The following is a 27,630-nucleotide window of genomic DNA, read 5'->3' as shown; positions in this document are numbered from 1 at the left end:
GTTAAAAATAGGATTCACCACTTCACTGATTCAATGACTCGGTCGGAGCGAATCTCAAATTACCAACTTAATCAATTGGTACAAAAAAAAAAAAACAAACAAAAAAAAAAAACCGCCACTTTCTGTAATAAATAAATCCAATGTTTTCCTTGATAGATATGTTAGCGAAAATATAGGGCCTTTCTACAAAATTAACAATTATATGCTATAAATGTTTAATGTAGCATTTACATTTTTGTGAATCTACTTTATTGACATTATATTAACTGTAGTAAAATATATATTTTAACCAATTAAAAACATAATTTAATTTTACCACTCAGTCTAACAAAAAACTAATATTTTTAACTAAGCATTAACTAGATAGCTGCTCCTGAGTTTACATCTTTTAACGTTTACCCTGCTGCCCTGTACATTTTTCAGTTTTAGCATTTTATTACTCTTTACCTAATGATATATTTTGCTTTTTGCACACAAATTCTAATTTCATAATTTATACAATTATTGTGATATGAATATTATATTGAAGAGTTAATATGTTTTATTTTGAGGATGGAGATCGACATATCAATGAGCATTTAAAGTTTCAGGCTGTATTTTGTACACTGCTTGTGGAAAATGCCTGATAGTGATGTTCTGAACATGCGTAACTGTGTTTGAATAATCATAACATTGTCTTATCGCTCTTTGCTTCACATAGAGACTCCACAGCATCAGAAATACATACAGAAACTTTTAATTATTTTATTTAACACACATTAAAAAAGTGAACCACACTATACAAATGGTTTTCCGGTCACAGGTAACAATGCAGACAACATGTCTACAAACCTGTCCAACTTGCTCATTCTTGGGACGTGCAGCTAAAATTGCACCTTTTTTCCTACATTATTTCCATTCCTTTCTTAAATCATTTCTGAAGGCCCGCATTGCTAAGATTTCAATGCATCTTTATTCATTTAAATGCTGATAGGTAATAACATGCTTAAAATGTAGGATTTATTTCTGATTGGGTTTTTACAACCAGCACTGTATTTATTTTGCAAGATTAAAGCTGGAGGTCTCGGTTTGTATGTACATTTCCAATGCAGTCCATCCATATCCGGGGAAGCAGTAAAGTCCATCTCTTGCACAAAGACGTTCACTGACGCACACACTCTCCTCTCCTATTAGTCCTTTTGCTTTTTTAAACTCAACACAGGCCGAACATCAAGAGGAATGATATTTATTACCAAAGAGACAACTTAAAAAAAAAAAAAAAAAAAAGGGTGAGAGCGAGAGAGAGAGACAGTAAAGACATGGAGTGGAGAAATGTTTAGGCCAAGTAGCTGTAGGTGTCCTTCTCTCCATCCACCCGCTCCAGATATTCCTTCTCTATGAGGATGTCAATGCACTTCTGCAAAACACAACACAAACCCAAGTACATGAGCACTATACTGTGCTTCTGTGCTGATAAAACAAGGTTTCTGCAGGTTTTATGATGATACATTTAAGACCATGTAAAGAAAACACAAAACGTCAATGTGTTTAAAAAATACATCTTTTCCACCATAACTTTTCCAGGACCTGCAGAAAAGTGATGTTCTTCAGTATTTTTGTCTTGTTTTCCAGTAAAATTATTTTTAAATTAATATATACTACTTGAAAAGCAATAACAAGTCTTGTTTTCTGAGAAATTGTTCAAAATGATCGATTAAAACAACCTATTTTAAAGAGAAACGCTTTCAGACCCCATTTCATTTCAAATGTATTGAAAAAAAAAATACTGAGGAAGATTTTTTACATTTTTGTTGCGCATGGAACTTTTATAAACTTTAAAACCTTTTCAAAGGCCTATATTTGAAGAAGGGTGAATAAAGACCCTTTTTAAGACCCACAGAAACCCTGTAAAAACTCCTGGTATCCAGACTAGATTTGTAGAACAGGAAAAACTGACCTTGATGACGGGAACTCTGGGTTTGAACCGGGATGAGAGCTGATTCAGAACCTCGGCCAGAAGCTGCTGATGCTTCAGAACCTTCCTCATCTTCATGATCCTCACTATGGCCGCCTGCACACATCAAAACTTAGTATGCTATTCGAACAGACCCCACCTCATAAAATATATACTGAAAACAATTGTTAAATTGCAATAAGATGACTGTTTTTACTGTTTTTGATCAAATAAATGCAGGCTTGGTGAGCATAAGAGACTTGGACATGAAACCTGAATCAGGAGTTTCCTGTCCTCTTCAATGTTTTTATGGGTTGTTTCTTGTTCCTGTTTCTGCTCCGTCTTCATTGGCACGTTAATGTTCACTCTTAGTTTTTTACTGGGGAGAAAACAGTGCAGCCATCAAGTTCATTTACTCTGCCGCATTCTAAAGCACAAAATGTGAAACATTAAATATAGAATCATAACTGTCTGCAAGATGAGATGCACTCAGATGACCTACTTTTTATAGCCCAGGAAGAGTTTTATGAGGGTGTCGGGTTTGAATTCCACTTCATCCACGTTTGCGTTCTCGTCCTCTAGAACCTGCATAGAGTACAACTGAAAACAACTGCAAATACATGACTGAAGCAACATGAAATGGCACTCACAACCCATTTTATGTCTGTAAAGTTAGGAGAAATTTCAGAGAAAACAAGTGTAGGGATGGAAATTAACTGTATATGAATAGTGGACATTCCACAGCAAAATAGAGTGTGAGTGGATTAAGGAGGAATTACAGGAACAACACCTAAATAGCTATTTGGCTATTGGTTAACTTTCCCTTTCTGCTGATGTCATCGAGGCCATAAATAGAGTTGTTTCAGAAGTCAAGTAATTATATGTAAATAAAAAAAATATTATGAGGAAATGCACTCAATTTTGATTTCAAGTAGACAGGATTTTTTTTTTTTTTTAATAAAAGATAAAACAATTGCTTACCAGCAGCTTGGATTTCAATAATATTTGCAAAACCTGCACCAATATATCCTAAAATACATAAAAAAAAAAAAAAAAAACTCAGTTAATGTGCAAAATTCCACATTTGGCTGCCATCTGGATCTTTAAGAGTCTTCTTTTGTTTCTTACTATTTTGATCTGTGTGCTGTCTGTCAGCTGCTGGACCGTATAAACGTCTTCTGTGTTATACTGCAGCAAAATGGCCATCTGAAACGTAGACGCCTGTATGGACACACACAACCAGTCTGATGAATATTCACACACTATATCAATGACCTAAGTTATCCTAAAAATTATATGAATGCAATCAATAACTATTAGTGCATATTTAGCTAATTTACTATACCGTTCAAAAGTTTGCAGTCAGTAAGAAACTAATACTTTTATTCAGCAAGGATGCATTCAATTGATCAAAAGTGACAGTAAAGACATTGATAACATTATGAAAAAAAATTGCCATTTAAAATAAATACTATTCTTTTGAATGTTCTAGAAATACTGAAAAAAATGCATCATGGTTTCCACAAAAATATGATGCAGCATATCAACATTGAGAGTAATAATAATGATGAATGTTTCCTGAGCTGCAAACCAGCATATTAGAATGATTTCTGAAGGATCATGTGACACTGAAGACTGGAGTAAGCTGGAAATTCAGTTTCGTATCACAGGAGTAAATTACATTTGAAAACATTTAAGAAGAAAATGTCATGGTTTGAAGAATTCGAGTCACACGTATCCGGTCAGACCTGTAAGGTGTAGCGGTTTTTGAAGCAGTTGGTGACCAGTTCTCCTTTGGACAGATGGTAAAGCCAGGTGAGCTTTCGGCCGCTGTGTCTGCTGGCATAGAAGGCTGTGAACCTTTGGTAGCTCCTCTCCAACTGTGTCAGAAGAGACAGACGACAGATTTACAAACCTTGGAAAGAACAAGAAACTTGCATAAGGCATTTTGTTTTAATACCTCAGACGGCAGAGCAAAAGTGCAGGACTGCTGGAAGGGCCATGAACCCGAGCTCAACACCTGGATGCTGAAGTCCACTAGGAAACAACACATTGTTTATATGAGACTTCAAGCACAAATGACAGTATTTCTCACCGCAGCAGAGAAGAGAGAAGCCCATTCTTACGGTCTAAAGGCTCCGAGTTCGTGAGGTGCTTCTTGAACTGTTCGTTGAGGTCTTTGCTGACTCCAATGTCCTGGAACATGCGCTGGAGTTTCGATGTGTATTCAAAGCCGCACGCTTGCTAAAAATGACAAATCAAACAGTGTTAGACTCAAACACTGATGATGGTATATGCAATGAACAAGCATAAGGACACCACAAGGTTTGGGTGGTATAGAAAAATTAAATCAAATGAAAAAAAAAGTTTTTTTTTCTGAAATGACTTTGATTAGTGTTCAGACAACATCAAGGTTATGGGTCTGATTCCCAGAGAATGCATGAGCTGATAAATTGTATTTATATAGGGGTGTGTGTGTATGTATATATAAAAAACTATTACAAATTGATTACAAATAAATAATAATTACGCATACAAAAAGAAAAAAAACTTAAATGTTGCCTTGGGAACTAAATTAAAGTACCACAATTACTAAAACTGACAAGATAAATTAAATCTAAAATGAAATCCTTTTTTAAAATCTAATAAAAGGTGACAAGAGCACAAAATTATTAAAACTAAAAATTAAACAAAATATAAAAATAAATGCTAATTAAAATACTAATTATAATACTATATAAATAACATTAAAATAACACTTAAAGCATCTGCCAAATGCATTAATAAAAATGTAAAATAGTGATTTGATAGAGAAATTATGACATTACAATAAAGAAATCTAGTTTAAATGCATGTATGCATTTAACCCGACGATTTTATCCAAATCAACTTACACTGCATTCAGGCTATAATTTTTTTTTTTCAGTATGTGTGCTCCCATTGAACCCATGACATTTACTGCTAATGGAGGAACATTAAGGAACACTTAATACATAATAAAGACTTGTTTTTCAAACAAATTTCATACAAAAAGAAGGAATGAGTAAATGCAGCACATGGACTTCAGTAAACATCACATCTAGAACTGTTGCACCTTTAGTTTGGAGATCATGCTGGCCTCGGCGTCGTCGCTGGCGCTGTTCTGATGGACCAGACGCTTGGCCAGCATCTTCGCATAGAACTTCTGGAACACGTCCTTGTCCTCAATGTACTTGAACACCACCATCTACAAAAAGAGAACAAAAGATCAATACAAAGACAAAACAGAGGCATTATGTTAAATCTTGCGGTTAGATTTTGTAAAAACACACCACTTGATTCAGAGTGTCTTCAAGCTCCGCCTCCTCTGGGTTTTTAGAGCTGAAGTATCAGACAAAGGTTCGATTAGATTCAGCACTGGAATTAAAGAACACATTTACAGTGTGTCTAACCACACACACCTCTTCTTGAGCAGAGAGTCGCAGTATCTGGCCAGCAGTTCAGGAGATTTACTGGAGGACTGAACCATCTTAGTAACAGCATTGTTATTGATGAAGCGCCCACAAGCCTGAACACAGAAAACAAGTCTGAATACTTTCAATATCTATAAAAAAAATGCAAAAAATAAAAAAATTGTTTGTTTGTTTATATATATATATATATATATATATATATATATATATATATATATATATATATATATATGCGCACTTTAGTTCATAAAATATCTACATGAAAAATACTAGATTATATTAAATTATATTTAATTAAAAAATGTAAGTAGTGCTAAGCTAATTTTCTGCATATCAGAAAAAGATATCATTATAGTTTTTTAATTAATTAGATTTTCAGCTTTCGCTAAAATTTTAGTTAGTCATTTTGTTGTTTTTGTCTTTTTAAAATGATATCTACACTGTTTTTATTCATAAATTTTAGTTTTAGTTATTTCAGCCCTAAACTACTGTTATTTTAATATCACTGAGATACTATTAGTTTTGATTAATATTTTGATTCAGTTTTTATATTTTCTGTTTAGTTAAGATTTAAGTGATTCTACTGTTTTTGTCATCTTTAGTGTTTTTTTTGTTTTCCATTTTTTATAAATGGCAACTAGCTGAAATAAATACATTTCAGTTAAATGTTAATTTCAATTAACAAATGTTTTTTATTTATGTTTTATGTGTCAATAACCTTAGTCAAAAAAGCAGTTTGTGAGACGACAGGCATCAGGATCCCAACCCACAGACATAAAAGAACTTGACAGGTTAAATCGAGTTAAACAGGTACAATTACTACAACTTATTCAATCTTGACCAAACAGAACTGAAAAGATGGTCTTACCTTGTCAAGAGCAGCCACAAAACCAGCATCATTGTTGAACGCTGACATCACCAGGGCATTGTACTTCTTGTGCACGTCCAGAATTGTCTGGACATACATTTTGGGGTCCTACAAGCAAATCAAAGAATTCATAGCGGTTAAACATGTGCTGTCAGAAAGATCAGATCTAAAGCGTGATGGTCTTCAGACTCACGTTGAGAGCAGACTCCCCACATTTCTCGATGGCTGCCAAGCCTTGGTTATAAATGTGCGTTTCCAGAAGTTTCTTTAGTTCTCCCAATCCATCTGTGATCCGTGACACAAGATTGTACATGCGACCGAGATCTACACAGAGAGAAGGAATCAATTATAGCTGAGAATCTCAATCTGAAGTACAGGTGAACAGACATTGAGGTTTCACTCTGGTCCACACCTTCATTCTTGTCGGAGTCCAGAAGGTTCTGGAACTCTGTGTGGAAGATCTCCAGGTGCTTCTCGATGAGAACCTGCTCACACTTCCTGGCCAGCTCATCCTGTGTGCTCTCATGAAGGTAAACCTGCACTCTCCTCTGCTCCTCCAGCAAACGAGCCTCGGCCTGCAAAACACACACAACTTCACCAAACTAAATCCTAAAATAAAAGTTGCAGACTTTATGATGTTTGACAAACACCACCATTCAAAAGTTTGGATTTGACAAGATTTGTTTTTAGATTTTTGAACGTCTCTTATTCTGGCCAATGCTGTATTTATTTGATCAAACATACAGTAAAAACAGTAATATTGTGAAATATTGTTTCAAATTAAAATAACGGTTTTCTATTTTAATATATTAAAATTTTCTATTTATTTCTGTGATGTGCAGCTGAATTTTCAGCGTCTTCAGCATCACATGATCCTTCAGAAATCATTCTAATATGCTGATTTGCTAGTCAAAAAATTATTTCTTCATATTAACAATGTTGAAATTTTTTTTTTGCTGCTCCATATTTTTTTTGTCAAAACCATGATATATTTTTTCAGGATTCTTGGTGGATGAATAGAGAGTTCAAAAGAAAAGCAGTTGAAAATTATTTTTTTTACATTATAAATGTCTACTGTCACTTTTGATTAATTTAATGCATCCCTGAAGAATAAAAGCATTAATTACTTAGTTTACTTAATTACATATAACCTGCATCATATTCAAGGAATTAACAATCAATCTACAATTAAAATGAAAATCCCATAAAGCTTTTATGATCTTAAAAAAACAAAAAAAACATTAATGGCCAAATAAAAGTGCTGTAAGATCCCTGCAATATTCACAATGCTGCTAAATATAACAACAAAAGAACTTTAAATATATTTGAGAAATCAACCAGTCCTTCTCGCTACCACTTCCACATTTATTGAAGTGCTTTGATTTCTTTTTTTAAAGCATATCATTCTATTTCGGCCTCACCTTCTTCATGTACTCAGTGACAGGATTCTGTTGCAGGAACTCTGTGCTTTCCCTGGTGTAAAACCGTTCGGTGTCAGCCAGGAACTGAGTCTCAAAGTATTCCTTGTAGACGGACAGAGTGGGACCTTTAGCGAAGGCATCGTCCTCATTGAGACCCAACTCAACTACGAGAGATGGAGAGAAAGATTTCTGAGCAACTGCACAGCTTCTAAACATCACGTATCACAGACGCAAAAACAATCCATCCTGACGTGAGCGGTGCCGCACCATAGGACTGCACCACTCCACTGATGAGTCTAGTGTTGATGGTCTCTCCGTTCCTCTCCTTCTCAATCAGCTTCAATACTGCATTTGTGACCTAAGAACACAGGTACCAAAAAAGACATTTATTAGAGTGTTTCTCACCTTGCCCAATATGATGCATTTCCTGTTTCCAAACTCACCTGCTTATTCAGAGGCCGAAACAAACATTCCCTCCACGTCACCAGAGCAAGCTGGAAAAACACACACACACAATAAAACATGTACAACTGTTTATGGATTGAAACTGTGCTGTAATGCAGAAGAAAAGCAAGAAACACTTACAGAGTAGATTTCATAGATCCCTTTCCGGCCCTCGTCACACTCCCTGCGGACCCAGTGGCGGTTGAGGTACGCACAGATCCCGTTCAGCACTTTACTGGAGAACCTGTAATCCTCCCACTGCTGTGTGTAGAACTTCAGAACGCTCTCATCCATCAGGTCCTCTCCATCCTGAGGACAAGAGCCAACAAACATATCATATTAATAAACTGATCAAGTGTTCTTGCTATGAATTTGTTGTAACTGCCCCACAGCTTGTTCACAAAGCATCTACTCAGCTGTTTTATTGAGGACAAAATGTTTATGGCATTTAAGCATTACTTCTAGAGTCTGTGAATTTGTAGACAACTTTTATTGAAAAAATCTAAGTAATAATATAGGCTCACTTTGGTCATGGACAAATGTGCTTTGAACAAATCTGCCCCATGAATGGTGCTGTATCAATCTTTTGGGTTAAATGCTGTGAATCTGATTCACTGGGTGAAACAATGCATCCTTAAGGACATTTGTTCAGAAACACTAAATAAATCAGTAAAGGTATAAGTAAGGTAAACTAATACTAAATCAATAATAATCATTAAAAAAAAAAACATTGTTACTTGAAATCTCAGCTACTTGCTAAGACAACATTTCTCATTTTGATTAATTTGATGCATTAAAAAAACTAAAACCAAAATAAAATGAATAAAGAAAATAGACATTAAAAAACAAACATGCCACAAACACACCACAAAATTACTTAGTTTAAAAAAAATTAAATGTCAAAAAAAAAAAAAAAATAAGTTTGGGGTCAATAAGATTTTAAATAATTTGTTCAGCAGACAAATAAATTGATCAAGAGTGACAGTAAAGACATTTATATCTTTACAAAAGATTTCCATTTCAAATAAATGCTGCTCTTTTAAACTTTCAAAGCATCCTGAAAAAAATAATCACAACATTTAAGAATAATATAATAGTAGACAGTAATACATTTTTCTTGAGCAGAAAATCAGAATAATCAGAATGATTTCTGAAGGATCATGTGACGCTGAAGACTGGAGTAATGATGCTGAAAATACAGCTTTGACCACAGGAATAAATTATGTTTTAAAATATATTCAAATAGAAAACAACTATTTTAAACTGTAATATTATTTCACAATATTTCTATTTTTAATCAAATGAATGCAGCCTTGGTGAACAGAAGAGACTTTTTCAAAAACATTTTTTGAACAGTAGTGTCAAAACACATTTCTTTTCGTTACGTACCTTCAGTAAGTTTGTAAGGTAATTCTTCAGGAATTCCTTCAGTCTCTTGTAGAGTTCCAGCCCCACAAACTGAGCTCCTCCAGGTGTGGGGGTTTTCTTTGAAGGTTTGGACGGAGGGGCACCTGCACCGCGGGCCTGATTCGACTGATGCACACTAGTGCAATAATTATACACATGACTGAAAATCAGGACATTAAGGACACAACAGACACTGGATGCGTTTTTGAAATAAATGATAAATTAAACAAATGCAGTTATATAAATGGTCTAAATATAAATGCATCGAGGATACGTGTAGAGCTCCATGTAGCGTGACTTGGCCATGCTCTGGCGGGTGTACACCTGCTGGATCCCCGCCCGCAGATCATCCCAGATCTGGTCCAGCCCGATCTGCTTCAGACCGTGAGGGGTCTGGGTCCTGTTAGACGACATCCTCTCGGCCCGGCCGCTATGCGTCTGATGCTCCTCCTGACGTTTGATTGGTTCCTGTGCCTGTCACTCAAGAGCTACTCCTCCATAGGGTCAAGTGGTGAGAGAGGATGAGGAGGGGCGACCCTCAGGGAACAGCGACAGACAGGAAAGAAACCTGTGAGGAACAAGGAAGAGAGAGATACAGTCAGCTGGAATCATGTAGCACTAAATACATTTGAGCAAACGAAAACTAACAGGAATCTGCTATCAAATGATGATTCTGCTGAAAAGACAGCAGCAGTAGTTTTTCCTGGGATAAATATTATTTCTATGGAATCTACTGTTCATTATATCCTGGGGTTTCCTTCTTGTATCCATGGCAACAACTCAAGGATCAACTCTAGGAGCTCTGGGCCGCAGCTGGTGCTGTAACCAAGCAAACAAACAGCCTTCTGCCATTAGATCATGACTTACAGTGATTTACCTGGACAGAACAGCAGAACATCTGGACTCAAACTTTATGATTTTGAATTAGTTCATAATTACAAAACAAGACCAACAGCTGAACATGATAATTATATTATACATCCTCATTAATGCAGTACGAGTTCTTGTATCACAATATAATTAAAATGATCTTGTTTATATCTATTACAGATTTTGTATTATTTTATTACATATTAAAGCTGCAGTAGGTAACTTTTGACGCTCTAGCGGTTAATAAACAGAACTGCTTGCGTCTTGCGGAAGAAGATTGTAGCCCGAACTACTTCTCTCTGTTTATGTCTATGAAGAATCACAAAGGTACTGGGTTACTCCGCCGTGGTACCCCCGAAGTAATCTAAAATAGTCTGAATATAAACACTTATTATAGGTGCACCCTAGTGATTCAGGACAAGCTAGAAACATGGTTTGGAAAATGGATTCATGGTGTACTCGCTTATTATATATATTTTTCTACATTTTGAACACAAACAAAGTTACGGACCGCAGCTCTGATTGGTTATTTTTTACCGGGAGCGATGAATTTCTGCAAATGACAATAGGAGCACTGGGAGGAGCCAGAGGAGCTTGATTTTTTCACAGATTATCTGTCTCATATTCTACTGTCAGGACATAATGACAGGTTTAACAAATATGTAAAAAATACACATATACATATATATATATATATATATATATATATATATATATATATATATATATATATATATATATATATATATAATCAGGTGTGTATATATATCCACATATATACATACATACACACGTACGATTATATGACTTGAAAGAAGTCTCAGTCTGCCTCCAGTCTTCAGTGTCAGATGATCCTTCAGAAATCATTCTAATATACTTATTTACTGCTCAAGAAACATTTTTATTAATGTTGAAATCTGATTTTTCTGCTTAACGTTTTTATGGAAAGTGTGCTACACTGCCATCAAACGTTCTGTGTATGTACGATTTCAAAAGAAAAAGGAAAGAAATTATTACTTTTAATCAGCGAGGAAGGATGCATTAACTGATCAAAAGTGACAGTAAAGACATTTCTAATTTCAGTGAACACTGCATTCATCAAAATGTTCTGATTTTTATTTTTTTTTTACATACATTTAGACATACACAAAAATAAAAAAAATAATAGAAAATGGGCGATTTCAAATATAAAAAAATAAATATATAATAGATAAAATTTTATCTATACGTATTAAAAAATGGTTGAAACTAATTCTGCAAATAATACCTGTTACCTGTGATCAAGTTCACTGCTAACCTCAGTCTGAATTCTCAGCTCTGAACCTCCAGATGTCTGATGATCTCTGCTGAACTCTAACAATCTCTTCGTTTGACTGACCCTCACTGCATGATGTTCCTAAGGCCCTGTCCTCAACTCAGAGTGAGCGACAGATCAACACTGGACAGCTAGCTTCATTTATCTCAGTGTGAGCGATTTAGACATAGTTTTGTCGGATCGTCATGTTAGACCACATCCGCAGAGCGACTCGTGTGTTACCAGTTACTGCTGTGCTCTTACTTGAGCCTAAAGCTGATTTTTTTTGTATAACAGTCACTCCCTTCATCAAAAATGGCACACAGAGAATTAAAAGTTGCTTAATTGTGTGCTTCACGTAACGTAAATACAATCTGACTGCTGAGGCCTCCTCTGAAAACACACCACAGATACTCCGTGAGACTCCTAGAGAGATTCGTTAATACAAGCCAGGAGAAAAGAAGTACACAATGCACTTATGATAATAATATATTCAAGATCGCTTGTAACTCTGTGTGTTTGTGTTCAGGATTCGGGCTAAAGCTAACTGCTAATCTCGCGCTCTTACCATCATCCAGAAAGAACGACACACATAAACATGTATCTCCAACACCGCTCCAGATCCTGGTATAACAATGTCCCGTTTTATATATAAGACACGTATGCGGCGAACGTTATTTATTACTAATAAAATAAAAAGAACGACGCCGAAATATCGAACACAGAAACACTCCGTCAGCGCGTGCTCACGGAAACACGGTCCCCCGGAAACAGCGACGATCTCCGTCAGCGCGCGGGCCGATCGAAAACAGCGGCTGTGGTCGAAGGTTCCGTCTAAGTGATTAATAATTTTGATAATAGTCATATATGGTAATCATATTATTTCGTATACAGTATATGTTTCAAAGTATCATTGTTTTACCACATGATACTGTAATTCTCCCCTGCACCACTACCGTACATTACAGTATCCAAATTAATAGTTCAATGTAGACATTCATTTATAAATTAAATTACCAGAAAGAAATGTGCAAGGAATCTTAAATAACATTAAAAACAGACTTTAGAGGTAAATAAATAAAATCACAAAAAGTGTTGGATTTGGCCTATAAGATTGGCATGAGCGATTATCATCATAATGAGAGGGCCATATTAATAAACAGAGCTTTTTGTAATCATTCCCTAAAAAAAAAAAAAAAAAAAAAAAAACATTTTTTTTTTTTTTGTTTACAAAAACAATCCAGTAGTTTATTGAAATTTGCAATGTGTTCATTATTGGAGCGTCAGTTTCTTTACAACCGTCAACATAAAATAACATTTCATCATACACATGAGCATTTTCAAACATTCAAAGAACAAATGATTGCGTTACATTATAATAAAATCACAAAGTAATTCTGATGTGACAAATATTAATAATTAAGCAATTTTGTTAATTTAAAAGACCAACTGATATACTGGTAATGCATGGAGACACATTTAACACGTTAATAATTAATGGAAAAACTCCAATTTACAGGAAGCAACATTATCATAGTGCTTTATTATAAACCAGATTTTGTAATCTATCTGATGGTTGAATAATACCTTTGTCAGTAATTCACATGAGTGGAGAAAACAAACTCTTGTGAGACCATGTTAATACAGAAATGTGGGATTCAGACATAGTTAAAGGGATAGTTCACCCATAAATGAAAATTCTGTTGTTGGACCCCACTGACTTCCACAGTATGGAAAGAAAATACTATGGAAGTCAATGTGGTTACCCAACTTCTTCAAAATATCTTCAGAAAAAAAGTTTGTAACAACTCAAGGGTGAGTAATTGCTAACAGAATTAACATTTTTGAGTAAACTATCCCTTTAAGAAATAACAATGACAGAGTGATGACAATATAAAAAAATGGTTTGTGCGTAGTTTGTGCCGCTGATTTTAAATGAGCAGTGCTTTAAAACTGCAAACACACAAAACAAATTCAACTTTCTTTTATATTAACATATAAGGGTCATCAAATCTATCACAAAATCAATGCTTGGCCAGAAGAAACCTTGAACCTTTGAGGCACATTAAAAGACACTGAAGCAAATGGACCATTCAAGATAATTTCCTACTGAACACATCTGAACTAAACTCTTTCTCTGGAGCTTTCATGTTTTTAAAAACCATCTAAAACGCCTGTCATGTCTTCCATAGGGTTCGAACAAGCACTTATGGAGAAACAGATAAATAACACTGAGTTCTGAGAACTATAAAGAACATTTACCATGAGATATAAAAGTGCTGCATTAACATTGATGAGTGATTCAGAATGCCATCGGCGGATTACCATGCTACAATATATTATTGTCCTGAAGATGCTGACAACAAAATGTTTAAATACAATCAAATGTCATTATCAGAAACATAAGTATGCATCATTCTGTACACATTCCGTTTTGTGCTATTGGAATATTTGGTGCATTCATGTTTGCTGAACACACATTTGTTAACAGACCAGCAGTATTGCAATGATTTATGCATCAGTTGTTGGTTTTATTTACCGTCGTCCCACATGGAATATGCCAGTCGTGTGCATGGGATGAATTTGATCTCCTTGTGCTGTATTAATGTACATACAAAATAATTACAGAACAGACATGCCATTTAGTGCACAGACGTGGTCCAAATGGACTTGCCATGTGTCCGTTTCACATCGGCTGCTCAAAAATTTTAGAATGACCTTTTTAATGTATCCATCATGGAAGAAGAAGAGAAAGAAGACTCTCCAAGGGGGTGTGGCTAAATGAACCACTCCTTCTTGCTCTCGTCAATGGTCTCTGTGAAGGCGGGGTCATTCACGATGATGGCTGCATCAGCGCAGTCGGCAGACTCCGCCCCTTTGGCCTCGTTGGTGTGGTAGGAGCCCTTGTGATGGAACAGGTGACGCACCAGGAACACCAGCGTGCAGAGGATAATGAAAATCACCACTGCGATGATGCCTACATAAGCGAGAAATAATATTAAAATCATGATTGTAATTATAAATCAGAAATGATTTACGGCAATGATAAAAATTAGACATTATTATTTTAAAAGATTACATTCTAATTATTTTACTAATGTTTATAATACTGATATTTTAACATTTAATTATATTTTAATATATATTTTATTATATAATATCTATATTAGTGTTATACATTTAGACAATGATATGAAAATAATGATTGTAATGATGAATCATACATAGAAATGTTCTACACCAATGATAAAACATGATGTTATTTTAATAGGTGAATTGTACTTATTTTAAAGAGATAGTTCACCCAAAAATTAAAATTCTGTTATTAATTACTCACCCTCATGTCACCCATTTAATCATATTTATAATATTACATTTTTATATTTGGATTATGTTATACATATTAATATTAATATAATTTATTAATGGAATTATATTAAAATCATGGTTGTAATGATGAATTAAAATTGAATTGACTAAATTAATTAAAATCACTATAGAAATGTTTTACAACACTGAAAAAGAAAATATCAAAGAAATATAATCGTTGGCCTAAGAAATATTATAATTGTTGGTTGGTTATATTCTAAATCCATTGCCATATCATGGCAGATATGGACTCAGCAAACAATAAAACACATAGAAACATTTTATATCCAAGTACAAAAATCTTATTTAAATGTACATGTGATAAAATCTGTAAAAAACAATCTTGATCCATCTTACTAAATAAGTCCTTCAAAGGTTGTCTTGGAAAAACAATGTCTCATGACATTAAAAATGAAGCAGTCCAAAAACATAGGTTTTATGAAAATGTTAGCACTGTTAACATGCATTTCTAGTGGCATGTTTTGCTATGCATGCTAGCATATTTAGAGCCTAACTGTGGATTGATAAAGAAAAACAACAACAACAACACTGAGCTAAGTTATAATTTGTAGCAGCATTAAACTTGAGCTGTATATTTCACCTCCAATTATTGCGGAGTCTCTTTTGACACCATCACGACTGACTCTCTCCTCGTTGAATGGGAACTGGGCACCATCTTGAAAAAAAGAGAAAAGTGCACTGTTTTATGAGTCTAAACTTTGACAATCCCTTTCACTGGATTTCTTGGCATAGATGAAGTACAGAAGGTTAGTGGAACACTGCGGGCAGCGGAGTGTATCGGTGCACGCGCTCGAGTGTTTCTCTCAGGAGGAGACGCAGATCTGAGACCAACCTTCTGCTCTTTACATCTGCCGCTCCACAGGCTCCAAACACCACACTCCACAAATATCCAAGAAAACTCAAGATACACATTGTCATGAGTGTAAGCACACACTCACATACTCATGTACCAAGATCACTCATCCCCTCTTTTATTTCAAATTTAATTACTTTTATTGTTATTACAAAATGAGCAAATTCATATTCCCATGCATTTAAAGTTGAGCTGTGTATACTGAGTTATTTAAGTAAATAAAGTCAAATAATGTAAATTGTATGCAACACACAACACATAATAATACTTACTATATTATTTTACTTTAATATTAAATTAGAAATGTTTATATATATATATATATATATATATATATATATATATATATATATATATATATATATATATATATATATATATATATATATATATATATTAATATTAAATATTGTAACATTTCAGTTATAAATTGATAAAACATTTAGAGTTTTAATATCCATTTATTATTTTAATGTATTAATAATGATAATAATTATAACATATTTTAATTTCATTTATTATTCTAATAATTTATTTTTATTTCTTTAATTTTGTTTTTATTCCAAGATAAGTAAGAATTTAAGAAAATAATAATAAATTTAATCAAAAGGAATATATTAGGGGTGTGACATTAGTTCAACAGGAATATATAAACTATGAATGTGAGATGAAATATATGATTTAGGATTATCTTTATTATTCCTCCTATAATGAGTTCATGTGTTTCCCATTCCTTAAACCTAAACGTGAAACTAACCCTCACACAAACCTCACTGGTGCTTCCAAAACCTGTTCCGCACACACACACACACACACACACACACACACAAACAGGAATGTGCCGCAGTAATCCTCTCTACAGGGAAGAGATCACAGATGTCCTTTACTAAAAATCTGATTTCTTCCAGTCAACCAGGAAAGATCTCTTCAGAAGATAGAAACACATTTCATGTGCATCAGATTCATAATGAAACTGTAAAACAAAAAACAAAAAACTCAAGAGTAAAAGATCAAGTGGAACTTTTTTTCCTCAATATCCCCCTTTAGTTCCCATAAGGGGTTTTCCAGTGCACATCTGACAAAGACCTTTATAATATCCTGCTGAATCAGGTATGAATATTGATATCTTTCTTTTACCTCTCAACCGCATTTCAATCACATTCCTATACAAATGACAAGATGTTGATTTGACTGCTCGAATAATGAAAACACACAAAGGGGCAGATGCTCCCATGATCTACACTGGAGGCTCATTGTTCTAGATCTTCAGTCTCTGAAGAAACCAACTTACAATGCAAGCATGAGCTCAGCCCATAAAGAGATAGATCACCCAAATAGGAACATTTGCTGAAAATTTACTCACCCTAAAGCCATTCAAGATATAGATGAGTGTGTTTCTTCATCAGAACAGATTGGAGAAATTTAAAATTTCACCACTTGCTCACTAATGGATCCTCTGCAGTGAATGGGTGCCGTCAGAATGAGAGTCCAAACAGCTGATAAAAACATCACAATAATGCAATCCACACCACTCCAGTTCATCAATTAACATCTTGTGAAGTGAAAATCTGCGTGTTTGTAAGAAACAATTTCACCATTAAAACATTTTTAACTTCAAACCATTGCTTCTGTTTAAAATACGAGTCCTCTGTCTATAATACTGCTTTCTTCTGTGAAAAAGTCCTCAAATCAGAATCAGGCTTAAAAGCAAAAAAGAGCCCAAAACAGCCTCACAAGACATTAACAGATGGACTGGAGTCAGGTGGATTACTTGTGGATTATTGTTTTTATCAGCTGTTTGGACTCTCATTCTGACGGCACCCATTCACTGCAGAGGATCCATTGGTGAGCGAGTGATGTTATGTTAAATTTCTCCAATCTGTTCTGATGAAGAAACACACTCATCTATATCTTGAATGGCCTTGGAGTGAGTAAATTCTCAGCAAATACATTTTTTTGGGGTGAACTATTCTTTTTAAACACTTAGGGGCAATATAACAGCTTTTAATGATGGAGTTACCTGAATCTGTGTGCCAGGGGTCAAAGACCGCAGACATTGGTGGTACTGTGAGTGGAGACGCCCCGCAGTTGGACTCCACCAGGACTCCCTGTATGGAGGCTGTGGAGGGCACTCCGGTCCTCAGGGCGGCCTTCAGCGGGGCGATGCGGTTGAACTGCACTCTGGAGAGACAGCCCACGAATCCTGGTGTGTTATATCGCTCTATCAACACCGGATCAATCTGACCTGTTTCTGAAATACAAAGACACCAACAGAAAATATCAGATGGAGGAAACAACTGTGAGTGTGTGTGAAGGCAATGATAAAAGTTATAGGACAGGTGTTTTCAAATGAATGATCTAAGACACTTTACAAAATAAAGAGCTTATGCTTTCTACTAGATACACACAGCATGTCCCTGACTCAACACTAACTGTGGTTACTGAAACCACACCATTGCGTGAACATTTGGGAGGCATTACGCAAATATTTCCACATAGTGATGTAGACATAAATTACAAATTACACAAATGTGGTCAAAGCTGAATGTTTAGCATCATAACTCCAGTCTTCAGTGTCACATGATCCTTCAGAAATCATTCTTATATGCAGATTTGCTGCTCAAGAAACATTTCTTATGGTTATCAATGTTGAAAACAGTTGTGCTGCTTAATAGTTTTGTGAATAAGTAATCTTATTTATTAAATAGTAGTGTCAATGATTTATAAAAGCAATATGCCACAGTTATTGGGTTAACAATATAGAAAAGTGGATTTTGACACACTTAAGATTGAAAGCAAACATCATGACACCGAAAGCCAAAAGACTTGTTTTTACAATATACACAAACATGGACAGATGAATGCATTTTTATATATGTGAGAAGAGAGAAAACCTGTGCTGTCCTTGATTATTCTCATAATTTTGTCCAATATGTTACTAAACATCCCACAAAACACCCGACTCAAAAAAAAGAAAAAAACATATGCTAATATTTTGAATATAAAGCATTTTATGAACATATTACCTGTTTGCAATCTCAGATATGGAACTGCGTATGTTTTCCCAGCACTTTGCAGGTCTTGCAACTCAAAACAAAACACCAGATTTCTCTTTTCTGTCTGTCTCTTTCTCAATCCATATATGTGTATATCTGAATAACAAACTGTAGATTTCCCTCGGTCTAAACCTTAAGCGACAATATTACAGATCTATCTGGGTGTAGATGCAGACCCTTCACACGGTCAGCTCCCTGTGTGTGTAATGCAAGTCTGCAGGAAAACCTGGGCACTGGACTGAAATCAGGAGCAGAACCCAGAGCTTTCACATGATGATGTCAGGACTTACATTCAGAGTCCAGTGGAAGAAGAAGGAGGAGAGTGAGTCATGCATTCTTGGTAAATATGGTTTATCATTTTACGCTTTGTGATGCTATGGAGTTATTTTCAATAATAGTATTACTTGTCAAAAATGCTAAAACCTAAAACTAGTCACAAAGAATATACAAATCTATTTGACGTATAGAAAGTAGTAATTAATTTCTAGAGCATATCCCTGTTTTCATCATATTTAATATATTCACTTATATAGTTCACTGCTGTTCAAAATTTCGGGGTAAGTACGATTTTTTTGAAAAATTAATACTTTTATTTAGCAAGTATGCATTAATCTGATCAAAGCTGACCATAAAGTGACAATATGTAAAAAATATATATATATATTTCTAATAAATGTTGTAATTTTTTACTTTCTATTCCTCAAAGAATCCTGAGAAATGTATCAAGATTCCTACAAAACTATTAAGCAGCACAACTTTTTTTTTAACATTGATAATAATCAGAAATGCTTTTCTGACTGGAGTAATGATGCTGTGCTACAACACCTGTGCTATATGAAGTATTAATATTTTGCTAATTAGATTTAAGTTTTTATTTTATTTAGATTTTTTTGTCAATTGCATACTTAAAGCCCTGAATCATGCTAATATTTGTTAATAATAGCCTACTTACCAAAAACTTTTCCTAGGAAAATGGTCTTCACAAGGTTGAACTCAGTGTCCGAGGCTTCAGGAAGAGTGTAGCTTACTGTGGGATAATGATCCACCTGCAGCTCACAGACAGACTCATAAATCCAGTGAATTATTATCATCTAATATAAAGCAGATTCATCTGAAGTCTGAAACTATCTTGATCTAGTGGCTCGACGGAGACAGATACAGTACCTGCAGCTGAATGAGTCTGTCCTGTCGGCTGATGTTGACGTTGTGAGGCTGACCGTTAGCCATGTTACGATGATTCAGGTTGATCGTGAACGACTCCCTCAGTCCTCCAAGGTTATAGCGGATCTGTAGAGTACCTGAGGGAATACACAATGTTTCATCAGTGTTAAGAGCATCTAAGCAGCCGTTAAAACTAAAACTACAGCAAATAAAAAAAAAAAAAAAATGTATAATTAGCACTGTTTCTAAGCTATTATTAAAAAAGACTTTGCGTCTTTTATATCCATTTCAGAACATAAACGTTAAATCTGAGATCTAAACACGTGAGCGTGTCTCACCGTTGTGCCGCAGCACTACGGCCAGGTAGTCCTGTGTCTTGGAGCTAATGTAGATGAGGACTGCAGGTGTGTGGGACGTGCTGAAACTAAAGCTCAGCTCCTCACGGGTCAGATTACCCACCGCACTCAGGACCCCAAAGATGCCTTCCTTCACTGCAGGAGATGAGCTGCTCTCGGACATGAGGTCGTAGCGCACCAGGGTCCCACTCTCAAAATACCCTCCAACATCTAAAGTGGAAGCAGATGACGACAACAGGGCTTGACATTTACCTTCTGTCCTAAGACATGTGCTCGTACAGTAAGGCAAAAAATTCAGGAGCACATTAAAAAAAAAGTATCTATCTATCTATCTATCTATCTATCTATCTATCTATCTATCTATCTATCTATCTATCTATCTATCTATCTATCTATCTATCTATCTATCTATCTATCTATCTATATCCCATAATAAACAAATTAAAAACTAAGTTTTATTTATAAATAAGAACCAAATACACAGGGACTCTTATTGAAAATGTCCACACTTTTATTTTGTTAATTAAATTATAGTTTTTTTAAGTGATTTATTTACTGAGATCATAAATTTAATAATCATGTTAATCACATTATGATTTCTATTTTTACATCTCCAATTTCTTAAAATGAGAATTAAGACTTTATTATTATTTGTTAATTTTATGTCCTTAAATTCCATACAACTTAATGTTTTTAGACTTTACGAGCTGTATCAATTTTTTTTTTTTTTTACAGTTTGCACACATCTAGTTTTAGTCACAAAATCGCATTGCCTTCTAAATTAATGAATGTAAATGTAAATGAAAGAAATGGTTTCACTGTCAAGCCCTGAATATGAACTAAGCAAAACTGATCCAATTTGGCTTGTAGTCCAGCTTTATTGCCATTTTTATGTTTATATACTCCTAAAAGATGATATTTGTGCATTGGAATATATTTGTTGCCCATTACAGCCAAGTGAAACTGAATTATTTATGTTCTAAGATTAGTGTTCATACCATCATTGCAGAAAGGCCCATCGAAGGCGGTCAGACTGCAGTCGCACGAGTATCCATTGTATTTCTCAATACATTTCCCTTCATTCTGGCAATGCATCCCATAGCTGCTGCAGTGACCCGAGCATCCGGGCTTCACTCCTGGTGTGACCTTTGCCCTCCCTTCAAGGTCAAGTGTCACTCCATTGACCTTCAGGGAACGAATGCAACCTAGAAATCCTCTCTGCCCTCCTGAAGCACCTAAAGTGTTACAGCAACACAGACATGGCGAGATATAACTTTAACACTTTGCAATAAGGTAAATTACACACCCAAGTTTTTTCTTGCTAAATTTTACTTCCCAGTCATCTGCTGGAGATCTTACCTACAAACAGCTGGCTGAAGAGCTGCATGTGGGTGTGGCCTTGAGGCGGGGCTGACCTCACCTCCCTATGCACCTTGTCCAATCGCAAAACAGCCTCTTTAATATTCCACTCCGCCTCCACCCTGTGCCACTGGTCATCATTGAGGGGTGTAGATGAGCGTACGGTTAATTCCACCGGCCCGTTGCCCACATCAAATGAGAAGGACACCACTGTAGCAGCTGTGGAAAACAGTGTTGTTACTGTTAACTAAAATTATTAAAAACATGATGCACTGAGGGCTTTAAAGCAATCCTGAGGTTATAAAAGTATGTGGATTTACATTTGAGTTCTAAGCGAATAAAATCCGGATTGCCCAGGTTTTCCAGAAAAACACCATGCGAGGATGACGTCTTAAAATAGAAGGAGACGTCTGCGCTGGTCTCGGCTTGGAAGGTGGGGAAATGAAGATAAGATGCAGGTGTATTGAAGGACGCTGCGTTCCAGAAGTGACCTATAAAAGAAACACATTGACAACTCAGTAGGTCAAATTTAAAGCTGCAGTGTATAATTTCTATGCTACTAGCGGCATTAAACATAATTTGATGTTATCAATCTATCATTTCACATTGGTTTTAATGGTAAGTTAGGCTATGATAAGTTTTGTGGATAGGCCTGTAATTGTTTGTCTCATCGGACCAAGAACAAATGGTGATCCAGTAAAATGTCCTACTTGGCTAAACTGTGTTGATAGATGATACATTTTAGAGCATGACTGCACTTACGATCTCCCTGACAGCGGAGCGGGCCAACAGTGAGTCGTCCTTCAGATCCAGAGCGGTGAACATCACCAACCACCACCTGACTGACAGGCAGATGGTCCTTATACATCAACATACCAGCATCTTCTTTCCTAGAGAAACAAACACAATGCAGAGGAAGAATTTTGGACCACAAGGGGGCAATATAGCATTGTGCAATGCAACAGAAAGGAGTTGAGTACTGATTACTGCATAGTACATACTGCACACTGTCTAGTGTGTAAAAAATGTGCAATCATTTATTACATTAATTCAGCAAAAGGCATTGGTTACACATAAAAATGGTAAGTATGCGGTTTTTATGGTCATGGAGGCGATATAGAAAATGTTGGTTGTTTTTTGGAAATTTAAGTTGAGCACATTGCATTTCTATGCATAAAGAGAAATTGCATGTTATGCACAATTTGAGTTACTATTCAAACGTTTTGAGTCATTAAGATTTTTTTAAAGAAATTAATAATTTTATTCAGCAAGAACACATTCAATTCATCAAATGTAGCAGTAAAGACATTTAAAGGCTTTCAACTTTCTATTCATCAAAAATTATTATGGTTTCCACAAAAATACTAAACAGCACAACTGTTTTTAACAAAGATAATGATAAGAAATGTTTAGAATGTTAGAATGATTTCTGAAGGATGACGGAATGCCTGGTGTAATGATTTTGATAATTCAGCTTTGATCACAGTAATACATGACATTTTAAAACATACTCATGTTGAAATTAATTCAATTTTAAATTGTAATAATATTTCAAATGCATCCTTGGTGAGCATAGGAGATTTCATTTAAAAAAAACATTTAAAAAATCTTACTGACCACAAACTTTTGAATGGTAGTAAATGTTACTGCAATGTGTGCAATTCCAACAAATCCTGGAAAATCAAAGCATCCAATATAACTAAAAGGCCACCAGCATTGTGTACATCTGGCTTTTATCTCTGTCCTCTGTACATCTGACATGTAAGTCCTACTAGATTCCTTTAAAAAAATGAGAAGAGACTGAGATCTCACCATTGTCTCAGATCTGCATCACAGTTGCAGTAGTATCTGGGATCTGTGCAGTTGCGTTCAATGCCACAGGCACATTTCTGCACACCTGGTCCTGAGCCGCCCCAGTAGAAGTGCTTCTCATTTCCCCTGCCGACCCACCATGTGGATGGAGAACCATCTAAAAAAAAAAGAAAAGAAAAAAAGATCTTAAGGGAATAATTAAACTGAAAATGTAAATGTGCTGAAAATGTATTCACCCTCAGGCCATCCGAAATGAAGATAAATTTGTTTCTTCATTGGAACAGATTTGGAATTTGAAATTAAGTATTTTGAAATTTAGCATCAACTGATCCTCTGTGGCCTTTTGAAGTGAAAAGTTGCATGTTTGTAATAAACAAAGATGTTTTTCACTTTAAAATGTTACTTCTGGTCCATCAACTGTTGTCGTCTCACATCAAAATCCACCCACATTTGTGACCCTGGGCCACAAAACCAGCGTTAAGTTGCTGGGGTATATTTGTAGCAATAGCCAAAAAATGTATAAATTTACATCTTTCTTTTATGCCAAAAATCATTAAGGTATTGAGTAAAGATCATGTTCCATTAAGATGTTTAGTAAATTTCCTAATAAACCATCCATTCCTAATAAATCAATGGAAAGCTTATTTATTCAGCTTTAAGATGATGTATAAATCTCAATAATAAAAAAAATATATACTTAAGACACATATTTGTTTAGAACTGCTTTAGACTGTTTTTGCTTGTAAACAGAGCTTGATTTGTGCACATTTGTATCCTGATTCAGATTTTTTCACTGGAGAAAATCATATTATGGATTATGGACTCATATTTATATGTATAATTAATTATGGACTAGATTGTGACTATTTTAGCAGGAAGCAACAGTTTGAAGTAAAAAGAAAAATCACCTTAATGATGGATTTGTTTATTATAAATGTAAAGCTTTTTACTTCACAAGACATTAACTGATGGACTGGAGTGGTGTGGATTACTTGTGCATTCTCATCATGTTTTTATCAGCTGTTTGGACTCTCATTTTGACGGCACCCATTCACTGCAGAGCACCCATTGGTGAACAAGTGATGGAATGCTAAATTTCACTAAATCTATTCAGATGAAGAAACAGACCCATCAACATCTTGAATGACCTGTGAGTGAGAACATTTTCTGCTAATTTTCATTTGGAATTTTCTTATGAGAGCCATGAGTTTTTACCGCATCATTTACCTGGTGAGTTGAGCAGGTGTGATTTGTAGCACATGTACGCCACATGCTGCTCACAGAACTCAGCACTGCTGGTGACGGCGTTCACCTGAATCACAAAAACATATCCAGCATCTGTTAGTTATGTGTAACAGTTTCCATTGTTAAATTCACTGTGATTTAAGCGGCACCTGTTCAGCAGACATGCTGTAATTGAGTTTGAGCACAGTCTTGTCTTCAGCTCTGGAACCCGCTGCCACAGAGCTTTGAGCTGGAAGGTCATTCACAATGGCTGTCCACACTTTGTCTTCTGAAATACACATAGACAAGTGTACCAGTCAGCGGGTATTCAGGTATTAATATATTTCTATAATATGCCCTCATTTAAATGAGAAACAGTGACACTGGCATACACTGACAATTAAAAAAATGTGCAAAAACTTTGGAGAAACCATTGGAGGTATTTATTGCTTAAAGCAGTAATATCACATTATTATCATATATTTGACAATGAACAAAAAAGGAAACAATTTACATTAGTAAGGTTTTATAATAGTAAGTTGTATAATGTTAGGTAAGGTTTCTTACACCACAAACAGTCATAATTAAGTAATTCTTTGGTACCAAAGGGGTCACTGATGTGTGAATGTGAGAGATTATGTATTAATGTATTCCTCGTTATGACAATGACTATATTAACACATGATATGAATATATTAACTTCAGATGTGCATGCTACACAAGAACCCACTGATATTGTTTTGTTTTAAATCGCTAAAAATATATATATATATTCTTATATTGTTCTGACCCATCACATTGCAGATGACTCTGAATGGCTCCAGAGGTCCGCTCCCATCCGGATCGATCCAGTAATAGTCTGAGCTTCGGCCTAAGTGTTTGTACTCCTCACAGGACTGCTCATACACAGCTGCAGAAACACACAGTGTAAGCATTAAAACAGCCAACACTGCGAGAAAATCTCCAATGCTTCATTTCTGAGGTCCAGTCAGCTAAATAAATAATAAGTTAAAAGACCATTCCAAACCAAAATCTCTATTCTATAAGGTTCTCTGCATGTAAAGTTCCTTGTGAAGTGTTGATTGATGCAGCAAGACTCATTTTGCTATTGCTGCATAGCAGCAGCTTCAGAGATATATGAATCAAAGTATGCTCAAATAAATGTGGGCGATATGATTTTAGATGGCTTACAACTGTGGCAGGTGGCACCAGAGTATCCAGTTCCTTCACAGGTACATTTAAAAGTGTCTCCAGTTTGAGAGCACTTGCCTCCATGTTCACAGTGGTTTGGCACACACCTAGAGAGAGAGAGAGAGATAGATTACAGATGCAGGATTACTAGAAGTTGGAGCTATTTTTACTGATCCTTTGCATTGAAAAAAGAAGCTAGTGTTAGGAGAAAAGCCAAAAATATATATTTAATAGTCAGCACGAAAAGGTGCAAATTTTAATTAGTTTGATGGTCAAAAAAAAAGAAAAATTTCAAAACACTTCAGGTTGCCACTTGCTGAAGTAATGGCTGTTGAGAAGCTGCACTGAGTCACTATCCTGTTTGATAATCTCTGTTTTGGTAGCTCTATAAAGCCTAATTTCTGCAGTCCTTAAGTCCTGTCTGGAGAAGTATCAGATCAGCAGAGAGGTTCCCCTTATCTTGCATGTTAACACAGTCGTTCTGATCAAACAGGGGCAGGACACGTGACAGAGCCTTGAGTAACTCCTGTTAAAGAGAGTTAGATGTGGCTTATATAAGCTCCTCGTGGCAGCTTCACAATTTTAAAAGTCATCACGAATCTTATAAAGCAATCAGTGGCACGACACGAGGAGTTTCTTACTGTTTTTGGGACAGATTGAGCAAAAACGACAATCAAAATACAGCAACGTCTTTGGTCAGAACACTGCAAACAAAATCTGTTCTTCATTCATTTGCAGAGTCATCTGTGAAGGCGCAGTGCAGCGGGTTCATGAATGAATATGGATGGGTATGGCGGCTTGACTTTATCACAAAGAGATGTTACATTACCATATGAAAGCAATGCTGTAAGGAGAAAACGTTGACTTGAATATGTAAAACAGTTTTGGTTGTAAATAATCACACTGGGTCTCTGCAACAGTGCAACTTCATACTGACAATGTATCACCTGTCTATGATGGCACACATATCCAGACTGACGTTCTCAAAGCTACCCAGCATGCCTTGCTCCACAGACTGCAGGTCGACCAACTGATCATCGACATGTATTAGCTGCATGCAGCCCTGAAAGGAGCGCTGTGACGGAGAAAGGTCTGTCCGCGGGAAATATCCTGCACATGGCAACAAGGAAATGAAAGTCTCAAATGCGCAGTCATTCAAAGTGAATCGAGTTTGCGCAGGATGCTTACATTCAAGTATCCAACATAACTGAATTTTAATTTAATATTATAGGGAGAAGTCAATTTTATTTATTTATTCCCCCCCCCCCCCCCCAATAAAAACAGTTTAGAGAGGTGGTTCCTACAATTACCTCCAAAAAAATAATCTCCTCCAGTCCTGATCTGAATGGGAAGAGCAGCTCTCACTGTGGACATCTCGTCTCCATTGATGGTCAACATGGCAATGCTTTCCAGTGCCAGAAAGTGAACGCTGTGCCATTGGCCGTCATTAAGACCAGAACCTGCAGAGAAACGCTTTAGCATGAGCAATAACAAATCTGATTTATTTGTGTGTGTTTCACTGGTTAATGTGCTGAGGGG

At 35.6% G+C, this 27,630-nt stretch overlaps 2 protein-coding genes across 2 annotated transcripts in view; both read right to left on the bottom strand.

The window, feature by feature from the left end:
- Positions 1 to 720: 720 nt before the first annotated feature.
- cul1a (cullin 1a) lies at positions 721 to 12,478 on the bottom strand. Its single transcript, XM_026279373.1, has 22 exons — positions 12,258 to 12,478; positions 9,800 to 10,093; positions 9,508 to 9,685; positions 8,260 to 8,427; positions 8,118 to 8,168; positions 7,942 to 8,032; positions 7,675 to 7,838; positions 6,666 to 6,828; positions 6,447 to 6,577; positions 6,254 to 6,361; positions 5,374 to 5,480; positions 5,245 to 5,293; positions 5,028 to 5,159; positions 4,060 to 4,177; positions 3,894 to 3,970; positions 3,682 to 3,813; positions 3,062 to 3,154; positions 2,915 to 2,962; positions 2,436 to 2,518; positions 2,207 to 2,312; positions 1,937 to 2,050; positions 721 to 1,396 (listed from the first exon to the last, which is right to left on the bottom strand). The coding sequence occupies exons 2-22, from the start codon at positions 9,937 to 9,939 to the stop codon at positions 1,316 to 1,318; spliced, it is 2,334 nt and encodes a 777-aa protein (XP_026135158.1). The 5' UTR covers positions 9,940 to 10,093; positions 12,258 to 12,478; the 3' UTR covers positions 721 to 1,315.
- A 422-nt stretch (positions 12,479 to 12,900) lies between these two features.
- cntnap2b (contactin associated protein 2b) overlaps positions 12,901 to 27,630 on the bottom strand; it is a 34,162-nt gene continuing 19,432 nt past the window's right edge. The window contains exons 9-25 of the mRNA XM_026279366.1: positions 27,402 to 27,551; positions 27,039 to 27,201; positions 26,092 to 26,198; positions 25,691 to 25,810; positions 25,071 to 25,189; positions 24,904 to 24,988; positions 23,677 to 23,833; positions 22,627 to 22,754; positions 22,185 to 22,355; positions 21,865 to 22,083; positions 21,504 to 21,740; positions 20,488 to 20,715; positions 20,153 to 20,286; positions 19,941 to 20,034; positions 17,953 to 18,183; positions 15,660 to 15,734; positions 12,901 to 14,666 (exon numbers count right to left, since the gene is read on the bottom strand). Of these exons, the coding sequence (XP_026135151.1) occupies positions 14,467 to 14,666; positions 15,660 to 15,734; positions 17,953 to 18,183; positions 19,941 to 20,034; positions 20,153 to 20,286; positions 20,488 to 20,715; positions 21,504 to 21,740; positions 21,865 to 22,083; positions 22,185 to 22,355; positions 22,627 to 22,754; positions 23,677 to 23,833; positions 24,904 to 24,988; positions 25,071 to 25,189; positions 25,691 to 25,810; positions 26,092 to 26,198; positions 27,039 to 27,201; positions 27,402 to 27,551 (2,618 nt within the window). The 3' untranslated portion in view covers positions 12,901 to 14,466. The remainder of the gene's footprint in view (positions 14,667 to 15,659; positions 15,735 to 17,952; positions 18,184 to 19,940; positions 20,035 to 20,152; positions 20,287 to 20,487; positions 20,716 to 21,503; positions 21,741 to 21,864; positions 22,084 to 22,184; positions 22,356 to 22,626; positions 22,755 to 23,676; positions 23,834 to 24,903; positions 24,989 to 25,070; positions 25,190 to 25,690; positions 25,811 to 26,091; positions 26,199 to 27,038; positions 27,202 to 27,401; positions 27,552 to 27,630) is intronic.

The sequence above is a fragment of the Carassius auratus genome, chromosome 2, assembly GCF_003368295.1.
Source record: "Carassius auratus strain Wakin chromosome 2, ASM336829v1, whole genome shotgun sequence".
Classification (NCBI taxonomy): domain Eukaryota; kingdom Metazoa; phylum Chordata; class Actinopteri; order Cypriniformes; family Cyprinidae; genus Carassius; species Carassius auratus.
The sequence above is the reverse complement of the archived record's forward strand: the minus strand, read 5'-3'. Positions and strand labels throughout refer to the sequence as shown.